Source organism: Mirounga leonina, unplaced genomic scaffold, assembly GCF_011800145.1.
Source record: "Mirounga leonina isolate KUSES-001 unplaced genomic scaffold, KU_Mleo_1.0 Mir_200, whole genome shotgun sequence".
NCBI lineage: Eukaryota > Metazoa > Chordata > Mammalia > Carnivora > Phocidae > Mirounga > Mirounga leonina.
Window position 1 is genome coordinate 27,394,651 of NW_023270503.1, and position 24,696 is coordinate 27,419,346.

At 47.5% G+C, this 24,696-nt stretch overlaps 1 protein-coding gene and 1 non-coding gene across 6 annotated transcripts in view; one reads left to right on the top strand and one right to left on the bottom strand.

The window, feature by feature from the left end:
* Window positions 1-1,443: 1,443 nt before the first annotated feature.
* STAT3 (signal transducer and activator of transcription 3) overlaps window positions 1,444-24,696 on the bottom strand; it is a 72,145-nt gene continuing 48,892 nt past the window's right edge. Inside the window, exons 4-23 of one of the 5 annotated variants that reach the window (XM_035027137.1) lie at window positions 23,525-23,620; window positions 23,248-23,329; window positions 22,952-23,046; window positions 22,405-22,556; window positions 20,078-20,236; window positions 19,876-19,968; window positions 18,968-19,027; window positions 14,709-14,738; window positions 14,516-14,609; window positions 14,355-14,402; window positions 12,107-12,190; window positions 10,674-10,772; window positions 10,439-10,574; window positions 9,576-9,628; window positions 9,245-9,339; window positions 8,986-9,125; window positions 7,851-8,060; window positions 4,601-4,643; window positions 4,203-4,265; window positions 1,444-3,532 (exon numbers count right to left, since the gene is read on the bottom strand). In XM_035027137.1, coding sequence (XP_034883028.1) covers window positions 4,241-4,265; window positions 4,601-4,643; window positions 7,851-8,060; window positions 8,986-9,125; window positions 9,245-9,339; window positions 9,576-9,628; window positions 10,439-10,574; window positions 10,674-10,772; window positions 12,107-12,190; window positions 14,355-14,402; window positions 14,516-14,609; window positions 14,709-14,738; window positions 18,968-19,027; window positions 19,876-19,968; window positions 20,078-20,236; window positions 22,405-22,556; window positions 22,952-23,046; window positions 23,248-23,329; window positions 23,525-23,620 — 1,794 coding nt within the window. In that variant the 3' untranslated portion in view covers window positions 1,444-3,532; window positions 4,203-4,240. Of the gene's footprint in view, window positions 3,533-4,202; window positions 4,316-4,600; window positions 4,644-7,847; window positions 8,061-8,985; window positions 9,126-9,244; window positions 9,340-9,575; window positions 9,629-10,438; window positions 10,575-10,673; window positions 10,773-12,106; window positions 12,191-14,354; window positions 14,403-14,515; window positions 14,610-14,708; window positions 14,739-18,967; window positions 19,028-19,875; window positions 19,969-20,077; window positions 20,237-22,404; window positions 22,557-22,951; window positions 23,047-23,247; window positions 23,330-23,524; window positions 23,621-24,696 lie in introns of all 5 variants that reach the window. The other 4 variants (XM_035027133.1, XM_035027136.1, XM_035027132.1 and 1 more) reach the window with 4 other exon arrangements.
* On the top strand, window positions 20,454-20,526 carry TRNAR-CCU. Its single transcript has one exon. It is a non-coding gene; the product is annotated as a tRNA-Arg (tRNA).

Below are 24,696 nucleotides of genomic sequence, written 5' to 3' on the forward strand. Positions count from 1 at the left end.
GAGGTCCGAGAAGGCCTTGCTCCCGGCCTCACATGCTCCTCCCTTGGAGGCTCTGTGACATGCAGCCGGGGGCAGCTGGTGGCAGAGGGTCGGGAGTCCCAGGTTTAAACATCCCTGAGGGAAGGTGGGGACCAGAAGAGGGATCCTTGTGTACTTTGTACATAGGCCACACATTTGTGTAAACAGTGTTTTCGAATAAAGTATTTTTTTCATAAATTTGCTGTCACAGCTCCCGCGGACAGCCCTGGGTAACGGGGATCCCTGGTGCTGGGGTGGTTTTGTTGCTTCCCTCCCGTGTGGCTGGTGCTGTAATGCTTCCAAAGCTACCACTCTGCACCCTCTTCCCTGTGTTAAGGGTGCCCACCAGCCCTGCAACGCTGTCTCTGCTTCTCAGAAGCCAAAACGACTAGGGCTGGAGGCCTTGGGGGAAGGGGGTGGGGGCCAGGAGCGGGAAGAACGGCAGCGGGGGGGGGGGGGGGGGGGGGGAGGGGCAGTGCCAGGGGCAGCAGGGAGCCTCAGCGACAGTCCCTCCTTGCCCGCCTCTTCCCGGACACCAGCAGGTGGCACCATCCCACTGCCACCGGCCCATTCAAAGGGCCAGCCGGCCCAGTGACCGGTAGGGAAGCTGGGGGAGGAGGATGGTCTCCCCATTTGGACCCCCTGGCGCCGACCTGCTGCCAGTCCAGGGGCTGTCACTGGGGCCCTGGTGGGGTGGGGGGGGTGTTGGGGAACGGTTGGGGAGCCAGGACCTACCCATGAGGTTTCTTCAGAGCTCAAAGCAAGGGAAGAGGGGTTTGCAGCCTGCCCCAAGGAGGCGCAGGGGCCCTGCGCGGGGCTGGCGGGGGTGGGCTGGCGGGGAGAGCAGCCGCTAATCTCCCCTTGCATCTCGGCAGGGCTGGCGGCTGGTATCTCAGCCCGCGGCGCGGTCTCCATGGCGCTCGGCTCGGGGGTGGGGGGAGCCAGCCGAGTGGGCGCATTGATGTCTGTGAATTATCACCACCGGTCGGGCAGCCAGTGAAGTGTTTCCGTTCATCCCCGCTGAGTGAACTGAAGAGAAAGCGATAATGGAGCAACTGTGGGAGGGGAGGCCTTAGGGTGGGGTGGGAGTATCTTCACCCCAAGCCCCCTTAGGTAGCGCTTATCTGACCCCAGACAGGTTCGTGGGGCTTGCAAAGGCCCGAGGAGGGGGGAAGGAAGAGGGAGAAGGGGGGCCTCCACGGACACCTCTGGCTCCTCCGGTTACCCCTTCCCTGGAGGCCACTGGCTAACATAAGATGGGGGGGTGCTCGGGGCCCCAGAAGTGGGCTGCGGGGACCAGCCCGGGAGCAGGGGCCCCCGCCTCCTGTCAGGATCCAGGCTCGGCCTGTGGGTAAGGCCCCCTCAGACCTGAAGGGGGGAGGGGCAGGGGGACCTCCAGCAGCCAGAGACAGAGCTGCCACGCCCTCAGACGGTTCCTATATAACTTTTATTTCTGGAAGTTAAAGTAGATACAGCAATATACAAAAACAAAACCGAAAACCAAAAACCCACAATAATATAAATTTTTACACTATGAAGTATACATTGGAATTTGATGCGGTGACCAGGACAGCAGCATACAAACCGCTGTGCAGGTAGGTCGAGCCATCTATGGGAACCCCTCAGCTGGGCTGGGGACGGGCAGGGGGAGACAGTGGAGAGAAAGCGGGCAGGTCCCGGAGGGCTCGGCTCTTGAAGGCAGGGGCTAGAACAAGTCTCGGCTCCTCTCAGAACTTCCGCTACAATCAGAGTTAAAACCAGATACACGTGCTACCTCGAAGTCACCAGCTTTTCAGTGTCTGCGCCCTAGAAGCCTGGATCCTTGCCCCAGGTGCCTCTGATCTAAATCTTCTCTCAGTTTCTGAGTTAAGCTTATTATGAAGTGAAGAGTGTTGCTAGAGGAGGGCGAGCTCTGTACTACCTGCCAACCAGTTCTAGGGAAGGACAGGGATGGCCAAGCGCAACCCCTGTCCGTCTTGGAGAGAATGTCTTCATCCCCTTAATTCTGAACCTGGTGAGTACGGGTAAAACAAACAGCACACCACAGAAACTCTGACCAACTGAGATCAGGTGGTCCTGGACCACCCGATCTAGTCAGGCCTCTGGGTCAGACGAGGCCCAAATACTGGAGACCACGAAGCGTTCTGAGACGCACAGTAAATGGGAGTTGTTCTGCCTCATGGGTGAGGCCCCCATGGGGAGGAGATAGTCACCAGCACGGGGGGTGGGGGAGGAGGCCAGGGTGTACACTCCCTCACACAAGGGATAGACCTCGAGTTTATCAGTAAGCCTTTTGCCCCCGGCTTAACCAAGTGAAGAAGTGATTAGAGGTGCCGCGGGAAATCACCAAGAAACCGGGATAAGAACCGTATTCCCTGAGCTCAACTAGACCCTTGGCTGGGGCCCCAACAGTCTGTTGTGTTCCACCTGTAACTCTCGCCTTCTTATTCCAGGATTCTCAAAGCAAACAGGACAAGGGACCTTTAGACACTGAAAGGAGCCCTACACAAGGGGGGGTCAGGTGGACAGGGAGGAAAGATCACCCCATCCCTTATAAGGCACCCACAGGAACAACCCAGGCTCTGGAACAGGAGAAGTCCAGGGAGACGGGGAGGGGGGGGAGAGGGGGGACAGGTGGTAAGCACTCCTCTGCCCAGCCTTACCTACTAATAGGCCAACACATTAAAGGGGAAAATAAAAACTTTGTTTATTAAAAAATGTCTAGGATGTTTAGGTTGTCCTTCAACCTTCCTATTTCATAACCAAAGGCCAAGCCACAGCTTCAGATGTCTTTTAAGGGTTGGATCTGAAGCCCATTTTAGGATTTCTATAAATTATCAGCCTGAAGAAAGCTGAATGCTTAAAGCACCAAGAAGGCTACTGACTGAGTTGTCTTAAATACAGAAAAGGTTATGCCAATACAGTGTTTTTTGCCCTTTAATTTTTTTTTTAATTTAAAAAGAAACTTAGGGGCTGTGAAAGTCCTATCTTCTATTTGGTTGTTAGCAGGGTTAAAAGTGCAATGCCAGGAGGAATGTAGCTAGAGGCAGTCTGTGGTGTGAGCTTACAGAGATAGGCAGAGGGATGCGCGGGCACCAGGAGGCACTTGTCTAAGGACAACACGAGCTGCTGAGAAAGGAGGGCCGGGGAGCCAGAAAAGACCAGAACATTTCCTTTTTCTCCCTCTTGCCACCCCTTCCACATCCCCCGGTCACAGTGTCAGAGAACACATTCTTATTTGCATTTAGGTAAAAGCGTTATCACCCACGTTCACGCATTTCTCTATTTTTAAAAGTGCCCAGATTGCTCAAAGATAGCAGAAGTAGGAGATTAAAAAAAAATCTGGAAGCACAAAGTGAGAGGAGTCTCAGACGATCTGGGGGTTGGCTGTGTGAGGGGTGGTAGAACACAGGTAGGTGCCTCTGTCCTCGCTCTCTGCAGCCTCAGCCCGCCGCTCCTCACATCGGGGAGGTAGCGCACTCCGAGGTCAACTCCATGTCGAACGTGAGGGACTCTGGGGGGACAGAGCGGGAGAGCTCGTTCAGTTGCCTGAGCCCGCGAGCCGGCAGGGCATGCTCCCGCAGCCCTTCGGGGGACAGAGGCCCAGCCAGCACTGCCATCCAGGGTCCTTGCCCCGCGTGGCCAAGACAGGGTCGGATACTCCAGATTTACTCTCCTCCCTAGAGGGTCTGGTCTTCTGGAAGGGCTCAGTCCCCTTCCTCCCTTAACTCGTTCCCAACTGTCCGCGTGGAAAGATCGAAGGCTGTCCTGCAGGATGGGGCAGCCCGGAGCCACCGGGTGGCTACTGAGCATCACAGTGTGGCCAGTCCCACTCAAGATGGGCTGGAGCCGTACAACACCCAGCAGGTTTCAGAGACTTAGTACAAAAAAAAAACCCTCGATAACTTTCTCTTATGTGCTAAAATGCTAGTACTGGGGATTTACTGGGTTACAGAAAAGATACTATTAACGTTAACCTCACTTGTTTCTTATTGCTGTTTTTCACGTGGCTACTAGAAAATCTGCACTTACAGGCGTGGTGCACATTTGGTTTCTAAGGGAGAGCACTGCCCTAGAACTTTCTACCAATCGCGCGGTGAGGGGGGCAGCTCTTGGCTCGGTGCATGGCACACGAAGGGGGCTGACTTCCCTCCTAAGGACAGGGTCTGTCACCAAACACTCACCGAACTGCCCTCCTGCTGAGGGCTCAGCACCTTCACCATTATTTCCAAACTGCATCAATGAATCTAAAGTGCGGGGGGACATCGGCAGGTCAATGGTATTGCTGCACGTCGTTCTGTAGGAAATGGGGAGCAGCAGGAGGGGAAAGGGCCGGGTTGACAAGACACAATGGAGAAAAAAAAAAAAAAAGAACAAAACACACACACACAAGCCATCAAACTCTGGTCTCCAACAGAAAAATAAAAGCTCAAGCTTTTTAAACACACAAGGTCACTTTGAGTACTACGCAGAGCCCAGGACGTTCCGGCCCTTCACAGGATAGCTCTCACCCAGCGTCCTACTCCCAGGAGAACTGAGGACACCAGAAATGAAGGCCAAATTGAGAAGGGAAGCCACTTACGGTGTCACACAGATGAACTTGGTCTTCAGGTATGGGGCAGCACCTGGGAAGAAGAAAGCTGGGGCTTACTAACTGCGACCCCACTGTGGGCCAAGGGCAGCAGGAAGCCGGCTGTCTCATCGGCACGGACGTGCACCCCACTCCATCCTGCAGCGGAGGCCGTTTGGAAGCCCCACCTCCCCTCGGGGCTGCCCTCCCACCACTGTGTCCTGCTGGGTGTGCGAGGCACCTGCAGCCTGGTGGTTCAACCCTTTCCATAGAGCTGTCCTGACCTGCAGAGACTTTTAAGCACACCCTGGCCCCACCCGAGCCTAGACCAATGCCAGCCTGTTTGTTCTTTCCCTAGATGATGTGAACACTGAGCTGCCTGCATGGGGTCTGAGGATTGTATTCTGGCCTGGCCGCATCTCTTCGCTACAACTTCTCCGCACGCAGGAACGGAGCCGACGCAGTCTGGCCTCGGACACACGCGGTCCTGCTCAGATGCCAAAGTCACCACGTCTCTAAGAGAATGTGGAAATTGCTCATGCTGTTGCGAGGCCCAGAGTCATACTTTTCATTCCTACGGGCATTCATCTGCCTCTACTACTTTTTAGGTGAGCCGTATTAGTAACTCCCCAGTTGGGGAGCAACATCATACAAAGAGCAGCCTCTCTGTCAAGGGAGGCTGCCTGGTGTGGCAATACCACTGACTCCGGACTGAAGACAGGAGGCCTGGGGCTTGTCATGTCTTCCACAGCTAAGACACCCGGAGCAAAGCACTTTCTACACTAAGAGGGAGGGGGAAGAGGGAAGTGCCCATCTGGGTCATTTATAATTCTTTTTTTTGTTTTTTTAAAGATTTTATTTATTTATTTGACACAGAGAGACACAGCGAGAGAGGGAACACAAGCAGGGGGAGTGGGAGAGGGAGAAGCAGGCTTCCCGCCGAGCAGGGAGCCCGATGCGGGGCTCGATCCCAGGACCCTGAGATCATGACCTGAGCTGAAGGCAGTCGCTTAACCGACTGAGCCACCCAGGCGCCCCTCATTTATAATTCTTGTTCCATAGTTAGAAATGTGAGGACTGGAATAAATGAATTTTAGACACTAAATGTTTACACCAAGACGTCAAGGAGTCTTGAAGACACTGGCATGAAATCTGGTGGATTCTGGTGAACAAATCACTTAGGAGGTGTGGGGCAGGGTGGCGTGGGCCGAGAGAAGCACAGTTATAAAGCTTGAGATTTATAGAGAGACCAAGGAATCAGAAAGTATGCTGACAATCTGAGAAAGGCATTGTCAGAGGGTCCTTAGATTGCCATCCAAGGTTATTTGGGGCCAAGAAATAGATTCATGTGGAGCAGAATCCAAAGACGCTACCCAGGCAGGGTTCTGGTGTCTTATAAATCCACCGTGGTGCAGACCTGAGGGGAGGCGACATCCTGGACAGAGAAGGATTTAGTTCCCCAGTGATCAGGTAGCTGAGAAAACTAGCTTTAGCCTGAGATTCAGCAAGAGCAGAAACAAAGGAGAACCAAGACTGAAAGTGGAGCTTTGTACAAGGTTGTCAACATACTTCATCCAATTTGTACAAGGTTGTCAACATACTTCATCCAATTTGTAAGGTAAGGGGCGTGTCATTTCTAAGAGATGCCTCTCTACCTCAAGCCACCGAGAAATCCTGTGTGGGGTCTGGTGAAAAAGTAAGGAAGAAGGAAGAGTCCTGGGAAGACATCGATCTATCCCTGGGGGCAAAAATACTTTCATGATGGAAAACAAGAGGAAATGGGCACAGATCCATCTCCTGGAGGATGCCCAGTTGAATGCGGGGTCGCCCCCAGCACTCAGCCCACCCCATCGTCATGCTCCCAACATGCCAAGCCCCTCAGTGCCCACTGCTTACACTCGCCTCCCTAGGAGGCTGGCAAAGCACTCAAGTAATTAGTTCCTTTCTCCGCCTGGGCTCTTGACCCGAGAAAACACTGGTGACTCCAGGCAGGAAAGGACCTTGCCTGCCGGTCACACAGGATGGCTGATGATAATGGAGGGCTTGGCCTCAGATTGGGAACCTGGATCATGAAAGCAAAACGAGCCAAAGGACCAGCACTTGGATCTAAATGTCCTCTGCAGAAAGAACAAAGAGTAGCGTGTTGGGACTGATAAGCACATCTCCCAACTGAAGCACAGCTGGAAAGCCAGATAAGTAGCAGACAGGAAGTGAGAGTTAGTTCTTCTATAGTAGGAACAAAACCCAACAACATAACAAAGGAAAGAGGGAAGTCACTTAACAAGTAACTCAAATTCCTTTTTCAAGTCCCAGTCTTCCCCCATCCCAAGAAGTTCCTCAGAGGGGATTCCTAGGAAAAGGTGGGTGTGTACTTGCGTGAGGTCTCTGTGCAAAAACAGTTTTTCCAAAAGCAACTGGAGTAAGGAAGCTACCCTCAAAGGATCACTTTAAAGAGCTCCCTGCTGGCTCTCCAATTAAGGGAAGTTAAATAAAAACAAAGAATGGCAAAATCATAGGCTCCCCATCAGGATCCGGACCAAGAACCCAGAGAGCCAAAGCAGCAAGTGGGGACGGCACAGAGCAGCGGGGCCGCCCCTCTAGGCTGCTGACCTCACTAGCGGTTACAAGCTCTCCATGAAACAGTGTCTACAGGGCTTACAGCAACACCTGCGCTCCTGCACATGACGCAACCGCTTCATTCGAGAGCTGCTCGCGCTAAATCCCACCCCGAGCCCTCCCACAGGTTACAGGCTCCCCCTCAATCACCCCTCCCCCCGCCTCTGCTCACAAACCGAGTTCCTGTGCTGCTAACACTCATTTCCTCCAGAAAGCCTTTCTCCATCCCACACGACACTGCTCAGGTTGTTCAGTGATGGGGAAAAGGAAACACACTAGACTCGAGTCTGAGTCGCAGACCTTCCAGCAGCTACTGTGTGGGAAGCGCTGTGCTGGCTGGACATCCTGTTACTAAAGAATCCTGTCCTCACTCTCTCGGCAGCATTTTAGATGTCTGGGGTGAGTGTGTGTGTGCTATTTCTCCCTTTAGCCTGGCAAGTTCCCTGTGGGGCAGAGACAAGTGACTGATTCCTCTCCTCTCTCCAACCCCATCAGCCACCCAGAAGCACTCACTACAAAGTTCTTTCCCATAAAGAGGAATAAAAGATCAGGCCCTTCGGGCATTTACCTGTCTGTCCCCCAGGGATCCTGCAATTGCCCCCTTTTTCCCAGAATTAAATGCCCGACAAGGAAAATCAACAACTACCTGGGTCAGCTTCAGGATGCTCCTGGCTCTCCGGTCGACAGTACTTTCCAAACGCCTCCTCCTTAGGAATGTCGGGGTAGAGATAGACCAGCGGAGACACCAGGATGTTGGTAGCATCCATGATCTTATAGCCCATGATGATTTCAGCAAATGACATGTTGTTCAGCTGCTGCTTGGTATATGGTTCCACTGACTGGATCTGGGTCTTACCTGTCATGGGACATTGTAAGGGAAGATAAGGGCACCAGGTAATCTCGGAGAAGACGACCCGATTTATTTTTCCTTGAAAGGGGAAGACATGCCAACCTAGCTCCTGAGCCCTGAATAGCCTGTCCAGTCAGCTGGCGCTGTGGAAATGTTCAGCTGGTTTCTGGAGAGACTACCCAGTTGGGTCATAGGCAATATACCTGAATAACTATGTGCATAAGATATATTAACAAGGTACGTAAGAAAGGAGACGAAGAATGAGATTTAAATTGCAAATTTCTGGGCACCTGGGTGGCTCAGTTGGTTAAGCGACTGCCTTCGGCTCAGGTCATGATCCTGGAGTCCCGGGATCGAGTCCCACATCGGGCTCCCTGCTCAGCGGGCAGTCTGCTTCTCCTTCTGACCCTCCCCCCTCTCATGCTCTCTCTCTATCTCATTCTCTCTCTCAAATAAATAAATAAAATCTTTAGGGGCCCCTGGGTGGCTCAGTCGGTTAAGCGGCTGCCTTCGGCTCAGGTCATGATCCCAGGGTCCTGGGATCAAGCCCCGCATTGGGCTCCCTGCTCAGCGGGAAGCCTGCTTCTCCCTCTCCCACTCCCCCTACTTGTGTTCCCTCTCTCGCTGTCTCTCTCTGTCAAATAAATAAATAATAATAATAAAAAATCTTTAAAATCTTTAAAAAATAAAATAAATTGCAAATTTCTAGGCAAATATTAGCCCCCGAAGCAAGCAAAAACAAAACTGGCAAACAATCCTTCAGCTGAAAGAATTTGGAGAGAAGAAGTCACTGAAAAGTGTTACTACAAGTCGGAGGCAGGGGAGTGCAAAGCCACCTTTGCCCACTAGGGGGCAGCGGGCGCTCGAAACGAGTGCAGTGTGGCAGCCGCAGCAACTGCCACCAGGTGGGGTGGGTGAGAGTCCAACTTACCGCTGATGTCCTTCTCCACCCAAGTGAAGGTGACACCTCCTTCTTTGCTGCTTTCACTGAATCGTAGCAGAAAGGTGCCTGGGGGCTTGGTGCTCAAGATGGCCCGCTCCCGCTCCTTACTGATAAAACCCATTATGTACCTGGAGCCGAAGAAGAGCGACAAGATCTGGGCTGACAGGGTCCCCACCACCGGCCCGCTGAGAGAGCAGGTGACTTCTTACACACGTGCACTCCGCCAGACGCAAGAGTTTCAACCTACCCTTCATTCCAAAGAGCCAGGATGTACTTTTTCACAAGGTCAATGATATTGTCTAGCCAAACCCAGAAGGAGAAGCCTTTGCCAGCCATGTTTTCCTAAAGAAAAGAATAATGGGAAAAGCCAAGTCCACCCTCCCAGCCTTTTCCTTCCTCGAGGCACGATGCCACCAAAATCCCCAGGCCCATCTACCCTCAGGTAGGTCCTACTGACAGCGAGACCATGAGTCTTCAGCCTCCAAGCCCAGTCCCATCCACGACAACCTCATAGGTAAGCATTCCGTCCCACTCCCACTCCCACTAGCTGGCCACAAGGATTTAACAAGACGGCTTACTTTGCAAAATTTAGCCCACGTAATCTGACACCCTGAATAGTTCACACCAGGTCCTGAAGGGAAAAAAGAATAAAGCAGTGTAATTTTCAGGTTTGAATCGAGGTCTTATTTCTTATAACAGAACACACATTCCTACACATCTGTCCCACAATGGGCTGAGAAACCACTGGCTTCCATGGTTTTGAAGGCTCCCTCTGTCGTGCGCATGTGTGCACGCACACGCACATACACACACATCCACCCTCACAAAACCCCATCATGGGATCACCTGGGGTGTTGTTTAGCCTAGCGGAGGTGGTGGACGACATACCAAGTCTCTCCCCCATCTCCCCACCCCCCCTCCTCCTCTTGCGTGGTGGACTGGGGACCAGCAGCACATGTGAATAAGCTGACAGTGTTAGAGGCTCATGTCTGGGACAGCACAGGATAAAGCTGCTTTCCGTGCAGATAGCATGTAAAATAGTACACTAAATTTTTCTTTTTCAGGAGGGAAAAAACAAAACAAGCGTCCAGTTTATTGAAGAAACGGACAGGGATGTCAAGCTTTTTACCTCTGCCTTCTAACAAGCACTTAAAAAATCTCTTCCTAAGGTTAGACAAAGTTGTGCTCTGGAAGGGTGGAGGGGTCCAGCCACCAGGAGAAAAGACATCTGCGTCCTACCTCGGAAATGATCACCAGGAGGCAAGCTTCCTCTGCCTCCCTACTCCACTGGTCCCCCCCACCCCACCCCACCAACTGTGGGAGCGCATGCGTTCTGGCCCCAGCACAGAGCCTCGCTCAGCCAATTTTCCTGAATGAACAGCCCCACAGGCCAGATTCCTTTTCTGAGGAGGGCAGCAGGGAAAAGAGGGGAAATGCTGACCTAAGAGTTTCTCTGCCAGCGTAGTCAACTGCTCGATGCTCAGCCCTCGCTTTGTGGTGGAGGAGAACTGCCAGCTCAGCACCTCGGCCACTTGATCCCAGGTGCCAATCGGGGGCTTGGTGAAAAAGTTCACGTTCTATTGAAAACGACACAGTTGCTCATTGAGATGAGACAGCGGTGCCTGATGACCCACACGAGGGACCACAACAACGGTTTCCAGAGGATGGGCGCCTACCTTGGGGTTGTTGGTCAGCATGTTATACCACAGGATTGATGCCCAGGCATTTGGCATCTGACAGATGTTGGAGATCACCACAACTGGCAAGGAATGGGTCTGTGGAGAAAGTGGGGAATGAGTTGGGGAAGCAGAGGGCCCTCAAAGCTTCGAACATCTCTTCAGCCATACCTGCGGTTTTGGAATAAAAGGATGTGCCGTGAACCACACATACTGCCAACTTTTGGGGAAGAGCGTGGCTGAGTCAGCTCAACACCCAGAGTGGAGAGAGTGCCAAACATGGGCCACAGGGCACAACCAGGAACTTGAAAATCTGACTTGCTCAAAGCTGGAACTCACAGCCCCCAGATTCCCCATTTATAAAACCTGGAAGGCATTCTCTGAGAACTACAGCTGTATCTACCCGTTAGACAGAGAGGTCCCAGGAGCCAAAGACAAGGATTCTTGCTTTCTTCAGCTCTATCTTTAACTTAAAGATCAAGAAAATTGGTAAAAGAGAATGCAAATGCCATGATTTCCTGTATACTAAAAACACTGGCTGTCTAAAGACTATTTTGCCCAAACTTTATAAAGTCAACTATCACAAATTTCTTTCTTTTTTTTTTAAAGATTTTATTTATTTATTTGACAGAGAGAGACACAGCGAGAGGCGGAACACAAGCAGGGGGAGTGGGGGAGGGAGAAGCAGGCTTCCCGCCGAGCAGGGAGCCCGATGTGGGGCTCCATCCCAGGACCCTGGGACCATGACCTGAGCCGAAGGCAGACGCTTAACGACTGAGCCACCCAGGCGCCCCAACTATCACTAATTTCTAAATACAGATTTTCACATCAAATTTGCTGAAAGCTGACTTTATAGTTGACCCTTGAACAACATGGGTTTGAACTGCATGGGTCCATTTATACGTGGATGATTTTTTTTTTTTGCTAAACAGAGTACAGTACTGTAAATGTATTTTCTCTTACGATTTTCTTGCAACATTATCTTTTCTCTAGCTTACTTTATCGTAAGAATACAATATATAAAACATATAACATACAAAATGTGTGTTAATAAAAAGAATTTAAAAAATTTTTTTAAATGTGTGTTAATAGACTATGTTATCAGGAAGGCTTCCAGTCAACAATAGGCTATTAGTTGTTCAGTCTGGGGGGAGTCAAAAGTTACACACAGATTTTCAACTGGGCAGGGGGTTGGCGCCCCTAACCCCTGTGTTGTTCAACGGTCAACTGTATGTGCATCTTCTAAGCACTCAAGCAAGACTCTACTCTCAGCTGGGATACTCTGGAGTTTTGGGAGAAAAACAAGCAAAAATAAACACAGTGCTAAGCAGAGAGTCATCACTCTACCTTCTGTAGAAAAAATCCGAACTAGAAGTTCTTGTCCCAAATCACCCCTGCATGCAGCCCTGTCCCAACTCTGTGGCAGAACTCACCTCAAGGTCAATCTTGAGGCCTTGGTGATACACCTCAGTCTCAAAGGTGATCAGGTGCAGCTCCTCGGTGACAATCAGGGAGGCCTACAATAACAAGAAGGACACTCCCTTCCTCAGAGAGAACGGCCTTGGACACTAACAGCCATAGCTGAGAGCAACATGCCACAGCCACGCTGCACCAAGAAGGGTAGTCCACCAGGGGGCCACAGACACGCCGCCCGGGACACAACTCTGAGCACATGCTCTCTTTAAGTGCTATGATCTTCAACCTCAGCTTTTACTGGTTCTTCAACCTCATCCTTTACTGGTTTTATTAGAAAATTCCAGACCCAAGAAGTTAGTTACAAAACGTGTAAGGCACAAAGAATAACAAAACAATGAACACCTTTACCCATTATGCAGTGTAAGAAAAAGAGCATTACCACTGAGATTCTCAGGGTGCCCTTCCCCACTCCCATTCCTGTCCCTGCTCCCTCAGATCTAACTGCATTTTGTCTTTTGGGTTTATTATTTCCTAGCTTTTCTTTATGGCTTTACCTTATTTATATCTCTAAATAAGGTAAGCGCTGTTTAGTTTTGGATGTTTGTGAACCTTATACAGATGAAACCATACCCTACGTACTGGCGTGACCCACTTTTGCATGCCTCACTTTTTGCGTCCATGGTTGTGTGAATCTGCTGGTTATTCATTTTCACAGTTATATAGTATTCCATCATAGGACTCTACCACAAATCCTTTACCCACTCTAGTGGTGATGGTGGGTTATATTTAGGACTTACCATCAGGCTGCTGTGACATTTTGTACATTGTCTCCTGCTACATATAATTGTTTTTCTGAAGCGACAATTTATACTCCCACCAGCAATATAGCTACCTTATTTTCAGTAAGACTTCCCAATGAATTCTCAGAAACACAATGCCAATTCATTTTTAAAACACTTTTTTCCTAACTATAAAAATTATGTATGTTCAGTTTAAAATGCAAATATTACAGAGATAGAATAGAGCAGTCTTGGATACCAACAGCAGCATAAATACATCAACACTGTTTGGTATATATTCCTTGAGAACTTTGGGATGCATACATGAATAGGCAAAAAACAGTGTAGTACACTTTTTAAACAAATATACTAATATACTATTCAAATTATTTTGCATCTTGCTTTTTCTTTTTTTCTTTTTTTTAATAGGTTCCACACCCAACGTGTGGGGCTTGAATTCACAATACTGAGATCAAGAATCACACACGCTCTACCCACTGAGCCAGCCAGGCGCCCTGCATCTTGCTTTTTCGAAACAAATATGCCACACACATTTTTCTATGTTGTTGCACTTCACTCTTAATAGTCAAGTACTATAAATTCACCTTTTTTTTTTTTTTTTTTAGGTCTGCTACATTTTAGAGAAGAGGGAAGACTGGCTCAGGGCATAAACACCAGAAAAAGAACAGGGTGTCACAATCTTTTCAAAAGAGTAAAAACTAGTTTCTGGTCACATTTACCTATTTTTTTTTTTAAGTAATTTATTCTTGACACTAAGCATTCTATAATCTGAATCAGAGGGAGGGAGACAATAAGGGAAATAAGGGGGACCGGTTTATTCTTTTTTTTTTTTTTAAGATTTTATTTATTTATTTGAGAGAGAGAAAATGAGAGACAGAGAGCACGAGAGGGAAGAGGGTCAGAGGGAGAAGCAGACTCCCCGCTGAGCAGGGAGCCCGAGATGGGACTCGATCCCGGGACTCCAGGATCATGACCTGAGCCGAATGCAGTCGCCCAACCAACTAAGCCACCCAGGCGCCCCAGGTTTATTCTTTTTCTTAGATATTTAACTCCGACTTATTACAACCTTCGATGCCACCGCAGTGAGAAAAACAGGTCACCAAAAATGGAGCCAAGTGGTTTGGGCTGGCAGAAGTTGGAAGGGGAATCTGGAAAGCCCCAGGCAAGGTGGAAAGCTTCTTTCCTACTAAATGAGTGTGGGTAAGTCAGCCAGGGACTTTCCACTCCTCCTTAAAGATGAGCCACTCCTGCCAACTCCCGGGACAATCAAGGAAATGCTCCAAGCCAGAGAACTCCAAAGCAGATACGACTTCTGACCATGTCATTCTGACCTGCGGTGATTTTTCTGTATGACTACAGCTTAACCACAGGTTGGTGTCTCTAATTCTGGGCAATAAGAAGGTTCTTGTTCTTTCCCCATCAAAGGAAACCCTCGCAGTTGGCTTTCATCAGCAACAAAACTTACGTCACAATTGGCTCGGCCCCCATTACCACATCTTTGCTCTCTCAGGGTCTGTAAGAGAAGCAGGGAGCACCCATGTCACGTGAGGCTCCCCACCACCAACCTCCCCCCGCTCCCACGACCAGACGCCCTGGGAGACGGGGACCCAGGCTCCCGCCTCATACCAGGTGTTTGAATTCTGCAGACAGGCTGCCGTTGTTAGACTCTTCCATGTTCATCACTTTTGTGTTTGTGCCCAGAATGTTAAATTTCCGGGATCTGAATCACAGCAGAGAAACCAACCACATAGGTGACGGGGTAGCCAGAGGACAAAGTCAGATTAAACAGATCAAAAGGAAGCCTCCAGGCTGAACTTACCCTCTGAGAGCTGCAACATCCCCGGAGTCTCTGTTAAGAGTATAAACTGGTGTTAATAAAACTGGCCCTGTGTTTCTTCAAAAAAATACCTGTCATTTACTCTGCTGGAAAAACCACTGTTCTCCCGGGAATTTCTGTAAATGATTCAATTACATTTTATATGTGACATATGACAACCCTCTCCATACCTACCCAGCATCAACTCCCTCTTCCCAACAGACCCTTGGTTCTGCTCAAGTATCCTTCCCATGCCCACCTCCAGGGGATCCTGATTGTTAAGTACATCAGAGCGGAGCATGCCCACAGCGCAGTGGTCCTGGGGGTGAGGACATGACCTATGCTGTCTCACTCAGACTGGGAAGGAATTACAACCCAGGCTGGATTTACTGTCCACAGCTTCAACGGAATATGAGCAAGGAAGCATGGGACCTTAACTACCACAAGCAACCACACTGGAACTCATAAGGGAATCTTACAAAGCCAGTAATACTTACGATAGCTGAGAAGGCAAATGGAAGATTCTGGGTCCTGGGTGACATAAGTGAGTCACTAATCTCACTGTCAGGAACTTGCCCTAACTCTGCATTTCCAGTTACACTGGGCTGCAAATTTCCTTTATTATTTAAGTCACACAGTTTTCTCTAAAGGTTTACTATTACCGGCAACTCAGATCATCCCATTTGATATTAGCTGGACATAGTCCTCCAGCGTGTCCACTGTCTTTCAGCTCTATGTGTTTGAATATATAGTTTTTTATATAGTCACATTTCTCGGTCTTCTCCTTTCTTCCTTTTTTATTTTAAGTACTGTTTTAAAAGTGCTTCTCCATTGCTATATATGCACTAATATAGCTACTATTTATTAAATAGAGCATTTTGTGGGGGTTTACAGATTAAAATTGATCAAATTTTAAACCATTCAGAAGATACCTTTCCATATATCACATTTTAAAACTTAAGAGTTCTTGTTACCAGGAAATTCTCCCTCATGTTTAATCTAGATTTCCTTTTTATTTTTTTAAGATTTTTATTTATTTGAGAGAGAGAGAGAGAACGAGCAGGGAGGAGGGGCAGAGGGACAGAGGGATTTATTTGACAGAGAGAGACACAGCGAGAGAGGGAACACAAGCAGGGGGAGTGGGAGAGGGAGAAGCAGGCTTCCCGCCAAGCAGGGAGCCCGATGTGGGACTCGATCCCAGGACCCTGGGATCATGACCTGAGCCGAAGGCAGACGCTTAACGACTGAGCCACCCAGGCACCCCTCTAGATTTCCTTTTTAGAAAAAAAAATTTTGTATTACAGCTTTGATATATAATTGATGAACAATAAAGTACACTATTGAAAATGTATGTGGATAAGGTCTGACATATGTATACATGCTACACATACTGTGAAATCATCAGCACAAACCAGATAATGAATATACCCATCATCCCCAAAGTTTCCCCAGACCCATTTGTAATCCATTCCCAAATCCCACACTCCACCCCACCTCTGTCCCCAGGCCACCACTGATCTGCTTTCAGTCACCATAGATACATTTTTTTTTTTTTAAGATTTTATTTATTTATTTGACAGAGAGAGACACAGCGAGAAAGGGAACACAAGCAGGGGGAGAAGGAGGGGAGAAGCAGGCTTCCCCGCGGAGCAGGGAGCCCGATGTGGGGCTCGATCCCAGAACCCTGGGATCACGACCCGAGCCGAAGGCAGACGCCCAACGACTGAGCCACCCAGGCACCCCACCATAGATTCATTTTCATTTCTAGAATTCTATATAAATGGAAACTGAAGCACGACTCTTTTTTTTTTTCTTGGTTTGGCTTCTTTCACTCAGTGTAATTATTTTGAGATTTCTTATGTGTTGCAAGTATTGATAATTCATTCCTCTTTATTGGTAAGTGATATTCCATTTATAGATATACCACAAATTATGATGCTCCAGTGGCACCATTGGTCAGTGCATGCTTACAGATATGCCACGAATTGTTTATTCATTCACCTATTAACGGACATTTGTGTACAGCCCTTTGTGTGCCTATATACTTTCATTTCTCTTGGGTTAATACCTCGGAGTGGAATGATAGGCTCCTAGGGTAGGTGCCTGTTTAACTTCATAGGAAACTGCCAAATTCTTTTCCAAAGTGGTTTTACCATTTTGCAATTTTACCATCATTATATTATATATACATTCACCTACGCTTTTAAGATGCATGAGTTTAAACATATAGATACCTCTAATGGTTAGCAAACAGTGAAACTCAAGTTTCTCATTCAAATCCTCCCCAAGAGCAGGTATTCCCAAAACTACTTCCTGAATAATCCATCCTTTACTCATTGATTATATAAACTTGAAGTCTATTTCTGGACTCAAGATTTTCTTTCAATGATCAATCAGTTTATTCCTGCCCTAGTAACACACTCATTTAGTAACTGAAACTCTACATTTTAATATCTGGCAGGGCATCTTCCCACACCACTCCCATTTATTTTTATTCACTAAAAAAATTTTTTCTAGGGGCGCCTGGGTGGCTCAGGTGGTTAAGCGACTGCCTTCAGCTCAGATCATGATCCCGGGGTCCTGGGATCAAGCCCCACGTCTGGCTCCTTGCTCAGTGGGGAGCCTGCTTTTCCCTCTCCCTCTACCTGCTACTCCGCTTGCTTATGTTCTCTCTCTTTCTGTCAAATAAATAAATAAATAAAAATTCTTTATTTAAAAAAAAAACTTATAAAAAAAATTTTTTTTGAAAGTGGAATGGTGGTTGCCAAGGGATGGGAGGATAAGGGAACAGGGACTTGTTCAATGGATGTAAAGTTTCCATGTTGCAAGATGAATAAGTTCTAGAGATCTGTTGCACAACAATGTGAATATACGTAACACCATACACATAAAAATGAGTAAGATGGGCGCGTGGGTGGCTCAGTCGTTAAGCGTCTGCCTTCGGCTCAGGTCATGATCCCAGGGTCCTGGGATCAAGTCCCACATCGGACTCCCTGCTCGGCAGGAAGCCTGCTTCTCCCTCGCCCACTCCCCCTGCTTGTGTTCCCTCTCTCGCTGTCTCTCTCTCTCTTGAAAAATAAATAAAATCTTAAAAAAAAAAAAAAAAAGAATAAGACGGTAAATTTTACGTTCAAAATTTTTACCGTAACTAAAGATAAGTAAACACATCCATTTTTTTTTTTTTTAACTATCTTTGTGGGGCACCTGGGTGGCTCAGTCAGTTAAGCATCTGCCTTCAGCTCAGGTCATGACCTTCAGGGTCCTGGGATCGAGCCCCACATTGGGCTCCCTGCTCAGCGGGAAGCCTGCTTCTCCCTTTCCCTCTGCCTCTCTCCCTGCTCGTGCTCCCTCTCTCTCTCAAATAAATAAAATCTAAAAAAACCCAAAAAACAAAAACTATCTTTGTTTATTTTTCTCATCTTAGCTACAACTTGAAGAGCAAGTAAAGAGATTCTGTTCACATTTTGCTTGGTGCCACGTTAACTGAGAAGAATCAACATCTTTATAATAAAAGTCTGCAATCCAGGAATATGATTCATTTCATCACTTTTTACAATATCCCTTCTCATAAAATTTCATAATTTTCTTCAAATAGATCTTAAACATTTCTGTTACGTTTATCACAATGTATTTTTTTACTTTTTTGCTTATTGTGAAATCATTTTTTTCTATTATAATTTCTGACTGGTTAATGCTAATATATGGTTGAAGTTATTAATTTTTGTTTATTTATTAAACCTACCATCTTCCTTAAGTCCCTTATTTTATTAGTAATTATTTTCCAGTTCACTCTCATGACAATTTCCAGATACTTATGTCACCAAAAATTAAGGATAATGTTCTTTTTTCAAATCTCTTCAAAGGGTATGTGCTTTTAATTTTTGAAAAGTACAGTCAAATTTTGAAAAGTGTCTATTCAATTATGTGGTGAAGTATGGAACAATGAAAAGCATCAATTTTTCCTATATAGCCAGGGTTTTACATGATATGCATAAATTACATTTATAGGTAAAAAATTAAAGAAAAAGGGGGACTGAGGGTCACAACAGCAATCACAACTCATATCTGTACCACCAGTTTTGTGGTTTTGTTCAGGCACGTAAATGACAATGCACTACAAGACTTTTGAAAACTTTTGTTCAAAAAATGAAGATCCCTGAATGGAGATAAAGTCTCTAAGTTCACATGGTATCTGTCCAAGTTCTCATTTCTGTCTCTCATTTGAAAAAAGGAAAAAAAGAGTTAAGATACAGAGTACTTACTTGTCAATGCACACTTTAATTTTAAGCTGATAATTTAACTCAGGGAATTTGACCAGCAATCTATTTCAAAAAAGGGGGGAAAAAAAGTTTTTGAGTAAAGAAAAAAGTATCAGTTAAAAAAAAAAAAAGTCAGCAGGCTCCCCCAAGCAACTCCTACTTGAAGGAATATAAAATTCACAACGCTTCCTTTCTGAAAGGTGAATAAAGCACAATCCCAAATTCCTCTTCCTGCTAGTGCGTCTTTGACCTAAAGTTGAGTATCACCCCTACAGGCCAAGAGGTACTGAAAGAAAGCCTAAGAACCTCGAACTTGGACAAAGTTGTGAGAGATTCACAAAAGGATAATAAAAGTCGTTTCATGAGAAATATTACGGGAATATGTGCTCTGCAGCTGGTATTCTTTCTGTTAAACCTGAAACCTAACACCAAGTTTCTGAGGGAAATTTCACTGCAGAAGGGCAAACCCCAACATACCTGCTCTGACTTGGGTGTGAAAGTCACACCCTGCCCTGCAAGGCCCACCACCCACCTGCTCGATGGCCTCTTAGCTTCTATATCTCGAAGCCTTACTCTTTCCCTTAAAGTCCTTAGGGAAAAGTAGGCTCAAAGAACAGAAAATAACCAGCATTATTTTGCCTCTGTTGCAGGGGAGAAGGAGACACAAAGGCCTAAGACTATAGGGCTGAAATTATAGCAATTTGCCCAGGTAACTTCAAAAAGAGGTGACCATTCCTTGGCTTTTTACAGGAGAAATCAAGGAGCAAGCTGATATTATGCCAACAAATTCCATACACACCATACTACTGCCTGTCATGCCTAGAAAGAACAACCCTGGCCACCTACTCTGCTCTCGTCCTAAGAGCATCTCTCAATAAAATATCTACCAAAAGAGGAAGCGCGGGGCCCACCTGACTTTGGTAGTGAACTGGACTCCAGTCTTGATGACTAATGGCCGGTCAGGATGCATGGGCATGCAGGGCTGCCGCTCAACCACGAAGGCACTGAAAGCAAAGAGAGGGACAGCAGTCCATACACTTCTCAGAGAACTGGTCTTTGTCCTGTACCTCTGAAGCGAGGGGATGAGGGAAAGGAACCAGAATTCTAAGTTACCTTTTCATTAAGTTTCTAAACAGCTCTACAATCCTCTCCTCCAGCATTGGCCGGTGCTGTACGATGGGATCCCCTTTGTAGGACACTTTTTGCTGCAACTCCTCCAGTTTCTTAATTTGTTGGCGGGTCTGAAGTTGAGATTCCGCTAATGAGGTTATCCTGCCAATAAATAAGAAAGCCACTAGTTACCTCAGTGAGTGCACACCAGTGAGCTGGAGAAGGGGCAGGGAACACCACAGATGTAAACACCACCATGTAGTCCCCTAAAATAAGAAAGGGGAATTTTTTTTTTTATTGTGGTAAAATATACATTATGTAAAACTGATCATTTGTAAGTATATAATTCAGTGGTATTAAATAAGAAAAAGTGGGGGGTGCCTGGCTGGCTCAGTTGGTAGAGCATGTGACTCCTGATCTCGGGGTTGTGAGTTCAAGCCCCACGTTGGGCATAGAGCTTACTAGAAAAATAAAAATAAGAAAAAGGGAGGGTGCCTGGGTGGCTCAGTTGGTTAAGCGACTGCCTTCAGTTCAGGTCATGATCCCGGGGTTCTGGGATCAAGTCCCACTTCGGGCTCCCCCTGCTCTACGGGGAGCCTGCTTCTCCCTCTCCCTCTGCCTGCCACTCCCTCGGCTTGTGCTCTCTCTCTCTCTGCCAAATAAATAAGATCTTTAAAAAAAAAAAAAATAAGAAAAAGGGAATCTATTTTGTTTTTTAAAAATAGTCCCTTCCAGAACTTAACATTCAAAGAGAGAGCTAGGCATAGAGGAAAAAGTGTTAAAACTTATACCCCAAAGAAGGGACTGGGTGGCTTAGTTGGTTAAGCATCTGACTTCGGCTCAGGTCATGATCTCAGAGTCCTGGGATGGAGTCTTGCATTGCACTCCCTGATCAGCAGGGAGTCTGCTTCTCCCTCTCTCTCTGCTCCTCACCCCCCCACAAATAAATAAAATCTTAAAAAAAAAAGAATGTATTTTTAAAAAAGCACTTAAAACTGCTTTCAGTGAATTAACAAAATTCAGGGTTAGTGAGGATGTGAACAAATAGGCTTTCTCATGTAGGGCCGTCCTAAATTTCCAATTTCATGCTCTACATGCTGGGTGCCCCTTTATGTCAAGTTTCTTATAGTTTAAGCCGGTGCATCATGGGCACTGGTTGGGCTTTGCACGTCAAGGATGCTCACTAAGGACCTGCTGCGTGAATGAAAGCAAAAGAGCAGATAAAGAATGATCCCATTGATGTGAAAATGTAGAGATGACGATCTTTTTTTTTTTTAAAGATTAATTTATTTGAGAGAGAGAGAGAGAGCGCATGCATTGGGGGTGAGGGGGGCAGAAGGACAGGGACAAGCAGACTCAGCACTGAGCACACAGCCCAACATGTGGCTTGATCTCATGACCCTGAGATCAGGACCTGAACCGAAATCAAGAGTCAGACGCTTAACCAACTGAGCCACCCAGGCACCCCTAGAGATGATGATCTTTATGTACATATGTACAACAGCCGATGGCTAGAGGGATGGCCATCGAAATTCTAGCTGTAGGGACCTCTGAATGATTGGTTTTTAAAAGACTTTTCTTCTCTTTATTAATTTTCTGTGTATGAACTTTTTTCCCTTATAAAAAGCATGTGTCATTTTAGATTATTAAAATAACTAAAATTGAAACTTTGGTCTGCGCTACGTAGTTAAACCAAAAGCTTTATTTAAATTATTAAATAAAACAGGGGCGTCTGGGTGGCTCAGTCAGTTGGGTGTCCGACTCTTGGTTTCGGCTCAGGTTGTAATCTTGCAGGCATGGGGCTCTGCACTCAGCACGGAGTCGGCTTCACATTCTCTCTCTCCCTCTCCCTCTGCCATTCCCTCCATGTGCTTGCTCGCTCTCTCTCTCTCTCTCAAATAAATAAAACATATTTAAAATATAGCAACATAAACAAATTTTTATTACAAAAATGTCCAAATAAAGGAAAACTCTTCAGACTTTAACTCTTAGACTTGTTTTTTCTTAAGATTTTATTTATTTATTTCAGAGAGAGAGAGTGTGAGCACACACAAGCAGGGGGAGGGGCAGAGGGAGAAGGAGAGACAGAAGCAGACACCCCACCGAGTAGGGAGCCCAACTCGGGGCTCGATCCCAGGACCCTGCGATCAGGACCTGAGCCAAAGGCAGACCCTTCACTGACTGAGCCACCCGGGCACCCCTAGGCTTAATGTGAGTACATCAAAGTCTGCATCTGTGGGATGGAGTCCAACTCCTGAGCCTGCCGTTATGACCGTAATTTTAGCACAGCATTCTAGAAAGAAAGGAAACTCTCCTCCGTCATCTTTTACCAGTTTTCTAGGCGATCTAGGCAGATGTTGGGAGGGCCTCCAATGCACGCAATCTGCTGCCGCCTCTTCCAGTCAGCCAGCTCTTCGTCCGTGAGCATTTTCTGCACATACTCCATCGCTGACAACAGCCCCGCCAACTCACTCACGATGTTCTGGTTGGAAACCCAAAGTCAGAAAACATTTCCTCAAACCGTCTCTAACCACACTTTTTTTTTTTTTTTTAAGATTTTATTTATTCATCTGAGAGAGAGAGAATGAGAGAGAGCACATGAGAGGGGGGAGGGCCAGAGGGAGAAGCAGACTCCCCGCCGAGCAAGGAGCCTGATGTGGGACTCGATCCCGGGACTCCAGAATCATGACCTGAGCCGAAAGCAGTCGCTTAACCAACTGAGCCACCCAGGCGCCCTCTAACCACACTCTTAAGTCAATTCCAGAGAAGGAACTTATTAGACGCCAGGCAAGTTCTGCCACTAGACGCGGCGACCGCGCAGGTGCGGGGGGGGGGGGGGGGGGGGGGCGGGCAGGGGAGGCGGTCGGATGCTCTTACGCGCCGCATCTGGTCCAGCGCGGTGAGCATCTGCTCCAGCTGCTGCATCTTCTGCCTGGTCACTGACTGGTTGTTCCCATTCAGATCCTGCATGTCTGTGGGCGAAGGAAAACCCCCTTGACCCGATGGAATACTAGGATCCTTAACAGCTGCGCTCGCGTAAGCACCAGGAGCCCCCGTGCACCACCTCGGCCCCTGCCACAAACTCGGAGCGGACGCGAGAGACGCAAGTCTGGGAACTCAGGGAACAATCTCACTTTCTACAGCAGATTTTAATGTCTCTAATAGTCACTTGCCTCCTTGACTCTTGAGGGTTTTATAGTTGAAATCAAAGTCATCCTGGAGATTCTCGACCACTTTCATTTTCTGTTCTAGATCCTGTTTAAAATACCAACACACAAACCAAACCAAACCAAAACAAAACAAAAAGGCAGAAGTGAGCAAGATTTTCCTGGGAGGAGGGAAAGGAAAGTTTCTGAGAATTAAAATGAAGCCAAAACCTCAAAAAAGACACACACAGGACCCACAGGCAATGTCCCCAAGGAAAGGCTTCCTGCCCAAGACTTGCTTCACCTGTACTCGCTTCCGAACATCCTGTAGGTGCTGCTCCAGCATCTGCTGCTTCTCCGTCACCACGGCGGCTGTGGGGTGGTTGGCCTGGCCCCCTTGCTGCCAGAAAAGGGAATCAACACACATGTGAACACAGGAAATACAGGGAGAAAAATACTTCTGTCCAGTTGCCATCCCACCCACCACCCTTTCTGTTTGGCTGAGGTGCTGCTGCCACTGGGCGGGGAATGGAAACAGAGGCAGCGTTCTGGGCGTCGTCAGCATGGTGCAAGGACCCTCTCCCCAGGTTTGGCCTGTGCCCTTGCCTTTTTACCTTAGGCCACCTCTAAAGCCACTCTGGGTTGCACTAGGGGACCACATGGGGAGCTAAGACATGGTCCCCACCTTCGAAAACCTCATTCTAGGTTAAGTACGTTAAAAAAATTCAGAACTGGGGTGCCTGGGTGGCTCAGTTGGTTAAGGTCTGCTTCCAGCTCAGGTCATGATCTCCAGGTCCTGGGATCGAGCCCCGCATCGGGCTCTCTCCTCAGCAGAAGCCTGCTTCTCCCTCTCCCACTCCCCCTGCTTGTGTTCCCTCTCTCGCTGTGTCTCTCTCTATCAAATAAATAAATAAGATCTTTAAAAATTTTTTCAGAACAGTTATGACAGCAGATCTTGGATGCCTATTTAGTGTAGGTGGTAGCCAGCACATTTCTGTGGTGTAATAAAAAACCACTGTCCCAGAGGTGAAATGCCATAAGAAGAGAGAACACCTCACGGGAGAAGGGGAGGCTGGTACCTTGAAAAGGTCAAATAGCACATGAAATGTGAACATGGTAAACTTTGTCAAAGTAGTAGGATATCTGGGGCACGTGGCTGCCTTAGGTGGAGGAGCTTCTGGCTCTTGATCTCAGGGTGGTGGGTTCAAGCCCCACACTGGGTACAGATTACTTAGAATGAATAAATCAATAAAAACTTAAAAAAAAAAAAAGGAATAAGATACCTGACCCCCAAAAAAGACCACACAGGGGCGCCTGGGTGGCTCAGTCTGGTAAGTGGCCAACTCTTGATTTCAGCTCAGGTCATGATCGCAGGGTCGTGGGATCGAGCCCCACGTTGGGCTCTGTGCTCAGTGGGGAAAGTGCTAGAGATTCTCTCCCTCTCCTGCTGTCCCTCCCCTTGCTTAAGTGCTTACC